At 46.4% G+C, this 12,264-nt stretch overlaps 1 protein-coding gene across 1 annotated transcript in view; it reads right to left on the bottom strand.

Moving 5' to 3' along the window:
* vps13d (vacuolar protein sorting 13 homolog D) overlaps positions 1 to 12,264 on the bottom strand; it is an 81,195-nt gene that overhangs the window by 7,034 nt on the left and 61,897 nt on the right. The window contains 8 exon segments of the mRNA XM_029436248.1: positions 4,859 to 5,008; positions 5,126 to 5,230; positions 5,911 to 6,081; positions 6,526 to 6,634; positions 6,762 to 6,919; positions 7,338 to 7,440; positions 7,531 to 7,766; positions 8,817 to 8,940. Of these exon segments, the coding sequence (XP_029292108.1) occupies positions 4,859 to 5,008; positions 5,126 to 5,230; positions 5,911 to 6,081; positions 6,526 to 6,634; positions 6,762 to 6,919; positions 7,338 to 7,440; positions 7,531 to 7,766; positions 8,817 to 8,940 (1,156 nt within the window).

Below are 12,264 nucleotides of genomic sequence, written 5' to 3'. Positions count from 1 at the left end.
CGCCGTCAGACTCGCGGAGGACCACCTCTCCCTGCCCCGGCGGAGCCTGGGGGCTGAAGCCCGGGCCATCTCTCCTCCACAGCTCCGGCCCGTTCCAGCCCCGAGGAGGTTCCGGCCCGCCGTGGGGGCCGCTGGACCTGGCACTACGCCATCCTCCGGGGGTCCTGCCTACACCCCTGGGACAGCTGGACCCCAGTCGCTCCCTAACCAGTTTCCTTTGTTTTCCCCTCCACAGGACCCAGCCTACGCGTCTGGTCGCCCGGCACCGCAGAGGGCTCCTCAAATGTCAGGGCTGGGGTGCTGGCGGTGCGGCAAGCTCGGCCACACCCGGCGGGACTGTCCAGTCATGGAGGTGGGGCAGCTGGTCCGGATTGTGGCACCGCCAGACTCCTCCCCCGGTCCGGAAGGGATGTACCGTGTACCGGTATGTATACAGGAGGGTATTCACCAGGCTCTGTGGGACTCGGGATGTACGCAGACCATGGTCCACCAGCGCTTGGTTCGGCCCGGGGCATTGCTGGAGGCGTCGTGGGTGAAGGTGAGGTGTGTGCATGGGGATATTCACGAGTACCCGGTGGTGACCCTGGTAATTTCATTTAAGGGGAAAAAGCATAGAGTTAAGGCTGGAGTTAGTACTCGCCTCACGCACCCCCTGATACTGGGAACGAATTGGCCGCGGTTTGACAAGATAGCGGGGAAGACTGGGGGGGTGCGTTCACGGGCGGTAGGGAAATGTGAGTTGTGTGCGGTGTTCAATGGGGAGACGGAGGGGGCGAACGCCGGGGAGGGGAGGCTGGAGGAGGCTTGTGATGAGCTTCCACCGTTACGTCCGGTGGAGGACTTTCCCCTCGAGCAGTCTCGAGATGAGACCCTCCGTCACGCGTTCGAGCAAGTAGTGTGTGTGGATGGTTCCCCACTACACCCGAACGTCGCACTGACACACCCCCACTTCTCGGTGATTAGGGACAGACTGTACCGTGTGAGCCGTGACACACAGACAGGAGAGTTAAATACCCAGTTGTTGGTTCCGAAAAGCCGCCGGGAAACGGTTTTCCAGGCGGCTCATCATAACCCCATGTCCGGTCATCTCGGGTACGACAAGTCACTCAACCGGATCATGGCCCGATTCTATTGGCCTGGCATTCGCGCGGACGTGAAGTGGTGGTGCGCGGACGTGAAGCGGTGGTGTGCGTCCTGCCGTGAATGTTAACCCGCCGGCCACTCCAAGAGCGCCGTTGCGCCCATTGCCATTAATTGAGGTGCCGTTCGACAGAATTGGTATGGACCTCATCGGGCCATTAGACCGGAGCGCACGGGGATATCGCTTTGTGTTGGTCCTAGTGGATTACGCAACGCGATATCCGGAAGCAGTGCCGCTGCGTAACATCTCGGCAAAGAGTGTGGCGCAGGCACTGTTCCAGGTCATCTCCCGAGTTGGGATCCTGAAAGAGATCTTGACTGACCAGGGCACATCCTTTATGTCACACACTTTACGCGAGCTGTACGGGCTACTCGGCGTCCGCTCCATTAGGACTAGTGTGTACCACCCGCAGGCAGACGGGCTGGTGGAGCGGTTTAACAAAACGCTGAAGAATATGGTTCGTAAGTTCGTTCACGAAGATAGTCGCAATTGGGATAAGTGGTTAGACCCTCTGTTGTTCGCAGTGCGGGAGGTTCCCCAGGCCTCCACGGGATTTTCTCCCTTTGAGTTGTTGTTTGGCAGGAAGCCACGGGGTGTTTTGGACCTGGTTAAAGAAAACTGGGAGGAGGGTCCTAGCACAAGTAAGAATGAAGTTCAGTACGTCCTGGACCTGAGAGCGAAACTCCATTCACTGGGACAGTTATCACGTGAGAATTTACTCCAGGCCCAGGAACGTCAGCAGCGGCTGTATAACAGAGGGTCGAGACTGAGGCAATTTTCACCGGGAGATAAAGTACTTGTATTGCTCCCTACTTCTAGCTCCAAATTACTCGCCAAGTGGCAAGGGCCCTTTGTGGTCACCCGGCGGGTGGGGGACGTCGATTACGAGGTGGTGCGGTCGGACAGGGGGGGGTGACACAAATTTACCACCTCAATCTCTTAAAAGAGTGGAGAGAGGTGGCCTCTGTCTCTCTGGCTACTACGGTGATGGAGAAAGATGAGCTGGGGCCGGAGGTATTAAAAACGGTGAAATCAGCCCCGGGTTTTTGTGACAGCCAGCTTTCACCGGGTCAGAGAGCGGATGTTGCCACGTTGCAAGGGCTTTTTGCCGATGTGTTCTCCCCCCTGCCCGGGCTCACCACCCTCGCACACCACCACATAGAGACGCCCCCGGGCGTGACGGTACGGTCACGGCCCTATCGGCTGCCTGAACACAAGAGGAAAATTGTTCAGGCGGAGCTTCAGGCCATGCTGGAGATGGGAGTAATAGAAGAGTCCAGCAGTGCTTGGTGTTGTCCCGTTGTGCTGGTCCACAAGTCCGACGGGTCAATTCGGTTCTGTGTGGACTATCGCAGGGTTAATGAGGTGTCCAAATTCGACGCGTACCCAATGCCCCGGGTCGACGAACTCCTGGACCGGTTGGGCACGGCTCGCTTTTATACGACACTGGATTTGACCAAGGGTTACTGGCAGATTCCCCTGTCTCCAGAGTCCAGGGAAAAAACGGCATTCTCCACTCCGTATGGCTTATACCAATTTGTGACTCTTCCGTTCGGGTTGTTTGGGGCCCCCGCCACCTTTCAGCGGCTCATGGACCGGGTTCTGCGTCCTCACTCGGCGTATGCTGCTGCCTACTTAGATGACGTGATCATACACAGCGAGACGTGGGAGCAGCATATGCAGCAGGTGGGGGCAGTGCTCGAGTCTCTGAGGAGCGCGGGGCTCACAGCCAACCCGAAGAAGTGTGCGGTTGGGCGGAGGGAGGTACGGTATCTGGGGTACCACTTGGGTGGCGGGCAGGTGCGGCCTCAGCTGGAAAAGACTGCCGCCATTTCCGCCTGCTCGGCACCTAAGACGAAAAAAGAGGTCAGGAGGTTTATGGGGCTGGCCGGCTACTATCGTCGGTTCATTCCGGGGTTCGCGGAGCTGACCTGCCCCTTGACCGACCTGACCCGAAAGGGTGCTTCAGATCCGGTCCAGTGGACGGAGCCGTGCCAGCGGGCGTTTGAGAGGGTAAAGAAAGCCCTCTGTGGGGAGCCACTACTGTTCTCTCCTAACTTTGCTCTCCCTTTTGTTTTGCAGACCGACGCCTCGAACAGCGGAGTGGGAGCCGTTCTGTCCCAGGAGGTGGAGGGGGTACTGTACTGTACATTAGCCGGAAGCTGGCTCAGCGGGAGGTGAACTACAGTACGGTGGAGAAAGAATGCCTCGCCATACGGTGGGCGGTCGACGCCCTGCGTTATTACCTCCTGGGGCGCTCTTTCACTCTCTGGTCGGACCATGCCCCGCTCCAGTGGCTCCACCGCATGAAGGATTCCAACGCCCGGATCACCCGTTGGTATCTGGCGTTGCAACCGTTCAACTTCAAGGTGATCCACAGGCCGGGTAACCGGATGGTTGTGGCTGATTTCCTCTCCCGCTCGGCGGAGGGGGGGGGGGAGTTAGCTTGCGGCCGGCGGGCTCCCGGCCTGAGTCGGGCGGTGGGGGTGTGTGGCAGTGGGGTGTGGTTAGGGCGCCGGCTGCTGTGGAGAGACAGGAGTGTCCCAGCTGGAGGCCAGACAGCTGAACGGAATCAGGTAATCAGTCACATAATAAATGCACGGTGATGGCCTGGTTCTGTTCTCTTGCAGTAGGCTGGGTTCCAGAGCAGACCGAGACGCTTGGTGAGCCACGACGCAGCGGAGCCTGGAGAGCGACGAACAGCCGAGTGACCGACTGGAGAGCGACCTGTTATTATGATTGTGATAGAAAGCTTACCTGTGAGCGAATAAAGCGGTGTGTTTAAACCCTATACTCTCTCTCTCTGTCATCCCTGAATCTGACTGTGGACACGAGGGTCCACAATGAGTAATACAAATAATATTATATTAATAAATATTATAATATCTCCAAATTGCTCAGCTTGAAAATGCCTGGTGTTACTCTTACAACAACCTGTCTAATATGTTGTGGTTTTGTTCTGATATTTGAACCTGAACTTTGTAATACTTGATGATATGTTCCTATTGTGTTTTCCAGCTCTTACCTACCAGCTATACACATCTTCAGGCATCTTTTTCAACAGAAAATTTCAGATAGTTTATTTTCTTCAAATTCAGTATATGAACCACTATTACCCAGTGCCAGAAGCACTTGGAGTGATTCTGTTACTGTTTTGCAAGAACAATAAGAGTGTTATATTTTGAATTAGACCAAAACCATGCATATGGTGCAAATGGTTGAAGAGCAGCTTTTAATTTACTTTGGGTATGTCATTTGTAGGTATTTTCGGGTAAATTCCCCCACACTGTAAGAGGTTAATTAAATACCCAAATAAAAATATATGTGTTTGTATATATATATATATATTTTTTCCATTGTGGAGCGTTATTTGTAGGAGGTTTGTGTTTGGATAATATTCATGTATTGTGCTGTTAGATGATGGTGAAAGTTAACATGGGTACAGAGCAGCTGTTGGACTGCAGTAACGTAGTATCAATAACACTTCAGGTGTCCATTTCATATTGTAGCTTCCAGTCATTTGCAGCAGGATTTCATGTGCTCTGAATGATAAGTAGCACAGAGACAGAGGTCAGCAGTGGACTGTGGTGGATGAAGCGACAGGATCTTTCTCACACTCTTCGTCAGTGGTTTAAGTCCTCTCCGTTTGAAATGGTGTTATACAAATAACCTTCCAATGTGAACATGTCATTGAATGTACCGCTGTAGTCAGCTCACCTGGATGTTCTGAATGCTGAGCTCCAACACCTCGTTTGCAGCAGTGCGGGTGAAGTGGACATCAATACCAGACAGTGTAGTGAACACAAGCTCCTCAGGAACCTTGTTGACCAGAGAAACACCCACACCTTCCTCCAAGTTCACCAACACCTGTGAAGGAACACAAAGTACCAGACACAGAGGAGCTGTAAACATAACAAATAAAAGGAGTACCAGAATGAATGCGTCATGTCATTGACAAACCCTGGTGATGTAGAACAGCTGTACCTCCAGCTCCTGCTCAGGCTCCCTCTTCTTCAGATCCTCTTTAACCCTGTCCTGCTCTGTGCTGGGTGAGCTGCGCATCATCCTCCTCTGGTTGAAGTCACTGATCTACAAACAAACAGAAATGAAGAGGTTCACATCACTGATGTAGCAGAGAAAAACTAAAGATACAAACTGTTTAATATAAAGAAGCAAGAGTAAGCAATGTGGACTAATGTGCAGTCCTTCTACAAATTAGATTGTTTTACTAAATAAAATCCTTCATTCTCCAGAAAATATACATTGTGAAGTATCTAATGGCATAGAAAAGTGTGGCGCTACAGAGGTGTTGATTAGTGTTGGTGGTGTCAGCTCCTACAGATGGCATCAGATACTGTTAATGCTTCCATGCTGCTTATGTTCTATGATCTCTGGGACACAAAGGTCCAAACATTGAACACTGCAGAGCACTGTGTTGCCACGTGTTGAAAATTAAATGTGCACTTCAGTAGAACTGGGTATAAAACAAAGTGTGTCTGCCGCTTACATGCACCTGCAACCTAAAGACTCGAGGTTCTGATAGATTTTGGTCAAAGTAATTTATACATGAGAACTTTACTGAATATGAGGCCCTTCGGTTAGATCTTTACACACATTTACAATCTAATGGCAGTGCAGAGCATCTTGGATGCCAGTTAGAATAACTATTTTGTATAAAATAAATGTTAAAGGGCTGCTAAGCATCCATGCTATAAGTGTCATGATGGATTAATGATATTCTAACAGAGTTTTCTGTGTTTTGCTCTCACCTGCAGGACACGTGTGGGTCCATCTGGCAGCACCTGGACAGACAGCACGCCAGAACCAGGTCTCATCTTCTGGTTGATGAACTGCTGCTCGGGGCCAGGCTCCAGCAGCCCAGAGTCTGGTCCCAGCACCACCTCTGCTCCATCATACAGACCTCCCACTCCACCCTTCACCTGAAGTGTACAAGTCACACATCAACTAGAATTACCGCCTTCATGACAACGGTACGGACAGACGTATGACCAGAAAACATAATGCCTCCAAACTAAAACTGAAGAACATACATGTGAGTGTTCAGGACTCTGAACTCCACAGCAGTGCATAGAGGAGAAGAGTTCCTGAAACTCAGAAAAAGGACATCTAACTATTTATAGTAAGATGTCCTTATTCAGGCCTGTCTCTCTGTTCGTCTGCCTTTGGGTATGTATGTCCTTCGCATTTCTTGAGAACCGTTCATCTATCGATCTACGTCACACGTGGTGGATGTTTTGCTGGGGACCCAAGGACGAGGCAGTGTTGAATGGAGCATGTCGCTGCAGCGGGACTGCGACTCATTGACTGCATTCGTTTTTCAAATTCCACATCAAAGACATATCAACTTAGCTCGGTGTACCCACCTGTACTACCAGCCGGGGAAGGCCGCAGGTCAGCATGCCTGAGCTGAAGTACCACGTCTGGGTGGTGCTACGGCGTGAGTCCGGCCTCCTCAGCATCAACGGCTCAAAACTGGGAGAGAAAGACAGGCAGAGAAATCTTCCATGATGAACTTCCTCACAGTTTATGGTCCAGAGTCCACAACTGACTTCTGGGAGAAATACTTGTGGTGTTGATCCTAGCTGCACACAGTACAAACCTATTGTCACTAACAGCTGCAAGCCCTGCAATGTCGAGCACCAAAGACGAGTCCAGTGGGCGCGGCTGTGCCGGCTTGCTCTGCGGAGGGGACGAGCCTTCATGACACAGCATGCCAGTGCCAGTCATCCTCCACAGCTGGGATCGCTTCCCCGGCTCCTGCAAAACAATCACAGTGCACGTTACAACACATTCAATAATGGACATCGTGTCCATGCTTTTTTCACGGGCTGCAACTACAGATGGAAATGGAGAACCGGTTCCAAGTTGTATGATTCCTTGTAGTCTCTTGGCTCCGACAATCGATTCCTCTTATCGATGCAAAGTTGTGCGTAAAATTGGTGAGGTCAAGGAAAAGTGGTTAGGATAAGACATAGGACGTCATTTTTGTACTATTCGACCGCAGCCTCTGCCTCGTACCAGCTTTGTTTGTTTTTTACCTCTTTTCTGTACTAGCTTGCATAACAATTGCCCATGACAATACTCTATTCAAACAGTCCATGCTTCTTCCATTGTACCCACACTCACATCCTGTTTTTTTTGTTCATCCTGGGTCATTTGAAACTAAGATAAGTACCTTCTTTTTCAGGATGACCCTTTGAGTCTTGGTGTCCACATCGAGAACCAGTTCAGCACAGCTCACCAGACGCTTCTTCCCAACAGGTCTCTTCTCTACATTTCTGCAACAACAAAATGATGCAGCTTACCTTATGACTTTAACTTTTAAAAACATGATATATAATGATGATGTTCATGTCGTTGGCCCATACGGTGAGAAAGTGTGTGTGGCTGCGATGTAGATGAAGTTCTCGTAGTAAAGCTTGTTGTATTCTCTGAAGAAGTTCATGTCGGACGTGACGTCTGAGGATCCAGCCCCCTTCACAGTCAGTGTGAGGTACGGGGGCAGAGTGGGCTCGTCGCAGGCGTAGTCCAGCCCTGAGCCTGCCTTCACCTCAGTGTGCAGCCGAATGTCAGCCACACCATGCTGCCAGAACTGGATCGGCACCTGGATTCAAGCAATGGAATCTGTTAAATGTATTTATTAATAGGGATGGGAATCAAGAACCGGTTCCAAGTTGTCCGATTCATTGGAATTGCATGCCTCATAGACAATCGATACCTCTTATAGACGTTGACAGTTGAGCGAGAGCCATGGCGGAGAGAAAAAACATGATGACAATAAACCTGGACGCACCCTATTTTTTAGTACCCAAGTCCCACGCACCCAAGTAACGTTAGCTGTTAGCAGTTAGCAGCCGGTGGGCAGCACGGTCCTGCTTGGCTAAATAACAAAGCTAACAGCTAACATTAACGGATGTCCCATTGAGTTGCATTATGATGCGTTTAAGCTCTATCAGTGAAAATGAGTATTGGGCGAAGGTAAATTATAATGTCATCATGATGTGTTCAAATGTAATCTTGTAAAATTTAGTTTTTGGTGAAAAACTTGAATAAATCCAGTTGTTTGAAGATGTTTTCACAGCAATATAAATTAGACATTAGAGAAGGAATTATGACCTATTTAACTTACTAGAACACTAGCTCTAAGCAGCGTACAATACATCATTAAAACTCCTAATACTAAGTAAAAACATTTAATCATTTAAATTGTCTTTTTATGCAAATAACCACTATAGATAACAATAACAAAGTAGAAGGACAACTTTTAGAATTTATGACGGTTAACGCTGACTTCAGGATGGTTGAAATTATTTTTTGAGATGGTTGTGAAAACCAACAGTCCACCCAACAGTTTATCAGAACTCGATAAAGAATCAGATCCATGCCTATTTATTAAATTGTCTCGAGGTCCCATATTTTCATCCTTCACAACGTTTATGTACTTCTGTTCTGTACACTCTTTGTGTCTACAACAGAATATAACAACATATAAGTTATTTCCATTAGGACGATTCATCATGTCCAGACTACAAAGACACAAAGTTTTTGAGAGAACTGAGAGTCCAATAAGTGATTTGGAAATGATGACTTATTGCTCTTGAGAAATGATCACCTCTTAGTAACAGGTCATGCTACTGTCCCAACATAGACTTACTTCAGAGATGTTGTCGATGCGGAAGGGAGGAGGCAGCTGGTCAGTGTCAGAGAAAGAGATCTGGTAGGTGGCTCCCTTCAGGGTAATCTCTGTCCGCAGGAAGAAACAGCTTCCCAGTGTGTCCCTGTTCAAATCAAGATCCTCTTAAAACCTGTCACTTAAAACACTTCACTTTAGTGGCCACACAACCTGAGACATGGAATTTATTTTTTCATACATTTATGATCCAGATGGAGCATTTAGGCAGTTCAGTTATATATACAGTGCCCTCCAGAATCATTGGCAGCCCTTTAGTAAAAATGAGCAAAATAGGCTGTAAAATGTATTTTATTGTTTATCGTCTTGGCCTTTCACTCAAAATATTCACACAAATCTGACCTTTTCACTAAAGTAAAATTATTGAAATCAAAAACTTTTTTTTTTACTTTAAATAAAAATAATCCTTCAAAACATGTGTGCCACAATTATTGCCACCCCATTCATTTAATATTTTGTGCAGCCTCCTTTTGCCAGGATTACAGCTCTGAGTCTTCTCCTGTAATGCCTGATGAGGTTGGTGAACACATGCAAGGGATCTGAGACCATTCTTCCACACACAATCTCTCCAGATCCTTCAGATTCCGAGGTTGACGCTTGTGGACTCTCTTCAGCTCATCCCACACATTTTCTATAGGATTTAGGTCCAGGGACTGTGATGGTCATAGCAAAACCTTTATTCTGTGGTCAGTAAACCATTGTTGTGTAGATTTTGAGATGTGCTTTGGATCATTGTCCTGCTGGAAGGTCCAACCACAGCCCATTTTAAGCTTCTGGGCAGAGGCTGTTAGGTTTTCATTTAATATCTGCTGGACTCCATGATACCATGTATCCTAACAAGATGTCCAGGGCCTTTGGAAAAGAAAAACAGCTCCACAACATCAGAGATCCACCACCATACTTCACAGTGGGTATGAGGTGCTTTCTGTAAAGCTATCTTACTCTAAGCATCATCCCCAGAGTTTCTGTGTGTCTCATGTGGCAGGTTGCCACTGATAAAGTTTACGTCAGGATCAGGAATCGTGGCTGCTGCCCTGGTCCTGCTGGACACCGGGAAGCCTTTTTGACATTTTTCTGGATTCATCCATACTTTCTCTTTTTTTTCAACACAACATAATTTCTGTCAAATGTTGTATTTGTACTATGTTTATCCTGTACACACGACTATCTATTGCACGTCTGTCCGTCCTGGGAGAGGGATCCGTCCTCAGTTGCTCTCCCTGAGGTTTCTTCCATTTTTCTCCCTTTAATTGTGGGGTTTCTTTTAAGAAGTTTTTCCTTGTGCGATGCGAGGGTCTAAGGACAGAGGGTGTTTGTAAAGCACACTGGGACAAATGTATAATTTGTGATATTGGGCTATATAAATAAATTTGATTTGATCTTTCTGTCTACGCCAAACCCACCTTTGACGTTTGTTGCCAAAAGGCTCTATTTTGGTCTCATCTGACCATATAACCCTGTCCCAATCAAAGTCTCAGTAATGTTTGGCAAACTGTAGGCGCTTTAGTTTGTTGTTAATTGACAGCAATGGCTTTTTTCTGGTAACCCTCCCAAACAACTTGTGGTGAGGTAGGTAGTGTCTGATGGTCGTTTGAGACTTTCTGACCCCAAGACTCAACTAACCTCTGCAATTCTCCATCTGTGATCCTTGGAGATTCTTTTGCCAGTCGAACCATCCTCTTCACGGTGTGTGGCGTCAATGTACACAAGTCCTCTTCCAGGCTGATTCTTAACATCTCCTGTTGCTTTAAACTTCTTAATTATTGCCCTGATAGTGGAAATCGGCATTTTCAACTGTGTCAAAATTTTCAAGGCTCATTTTTACTAAAGGGGTGCCAATAATTCTGGAGGGTTCAGAAAGTATTCAGACCGCTTCAATTTTTTCACATTTTACGTTACAGCGTTATGCTAAAATTGTTTAAATTATTTTTTTCCCTCATCAATCATCACTCTATACCCCATAATGAAAAAGTAATAACAGAATTTTTTGCATAATAATTTTGGCAAATGTATTAAAAATAAGAAACTGAAATTTCACATTGACATAAGTATTCAGACCCTTTACTCAGCATTTAGTTGAAGCACTTTTTGGAGCAATAACAGCCTCAAGTCTTCTTGGGTACGATGCAACAAGCTTTGCACATATGGATTTGGGGATTTTCTTCCATTCTTCTCTGCAGATCCTCTCACACTCTGTCAGGTTGTATGGGGACCGCCGATGGACGGCCATTTTCAGGTCTCTCCTCAATTGGTTTCAAGTCCGGGCTCTGGCTGGGCCACTCAAGGACATTCACAGAGTTCTCCCTAAGCCACTCATGCGTTGTTTTGGCCGTGTGCTTAGGATTGTTGTCCTGTTGGAAGGTAAAACACCGGCCCTGTCTGAGGTCCAGAGCGCTCTGGAGTAGGTTTTCATTCAGGATCTATCTGTACTTTGCGCCATTCAGCTTTCCGTCAACCCTGACTAGTCTCCCTGCCACTGAAAAATACCCCCACAGCATAATGCTGCCACCACTATGTTTCACCGATCGGATGGTATTGCACAGGTGATGAGCAGTGCCTGTTTTCCTCCAGACGTGACGTTTAGAATTAAGGACAAAGAGTTAAATCTTAGTTTCATCAGACCAGAGAATCTCATTTCTCACAGTCAGAGTGCTCCATGCGGCTTTCATGTGTTTTGCACTGAGGAGAGGCTTCAGTCTGGCCACTCTGCCATACAGCCCATATCGATGGAGTGCTGCAGTGATGGTTGTCCTTCTGGAAGGTTCTCCCATCTCCACAGAGGATCTGTGGAGCTCGGTTCTTGGTCACCTCTCTTAGAAAGGGTCTGAATATTTATATATATATATATATATATATATATATATCTATATATATATATATATATATATATATGATATACCCGGTATATATATATGATATATATATATATGATACATATATATATATCATATATATATATCATATATATAGTATATATATATCCATATATGATATATATATGAGATATATATATATCATATATATATCATATATGATATATATATCATATAGAATATATATATCATATATATATATATATATATATATATATATATATATATATATATATATATATATATATATATATATATCTATATATATTATATATAGTATGCTTCTATATGTATATATATATATATATATATATATATATATATATATATATATATATCTATATCTCTCATATCCTGTATATATATGCTAGAGGGATATATATCCTATCTATGATGTATTCTACTATATATATCTATCTATATTCTATATCTATCTCTCCTCTATCTTATGTCTATCTCTCTGTCCATATCGAGGACATATCTCTCTAGATCCGATCCCATATATGATCTATATCTCTCTATCTGCCTACCCTACTATA

Source organism: Cottoperca gobio, chromosome 7 (genome assembly GCF_900634415.1).
Source record: "Cottoperca gobio chromosome 7, fCotGob3.1, whole genome shotgun sequence".
Classification (NCBI taxonomy): domain Eukaryota; kingdom Metazoa; phylum Chordata; class Actinopteri; order Perciformes; family Bovichtidae; genus Cottoperca; species Cottoperca gobio.
The sequence above is the reverse complement of the archived record's forward strand: the minus strand, read 5'-3'. Positions and strand labels throughout refer to the sequence as shown.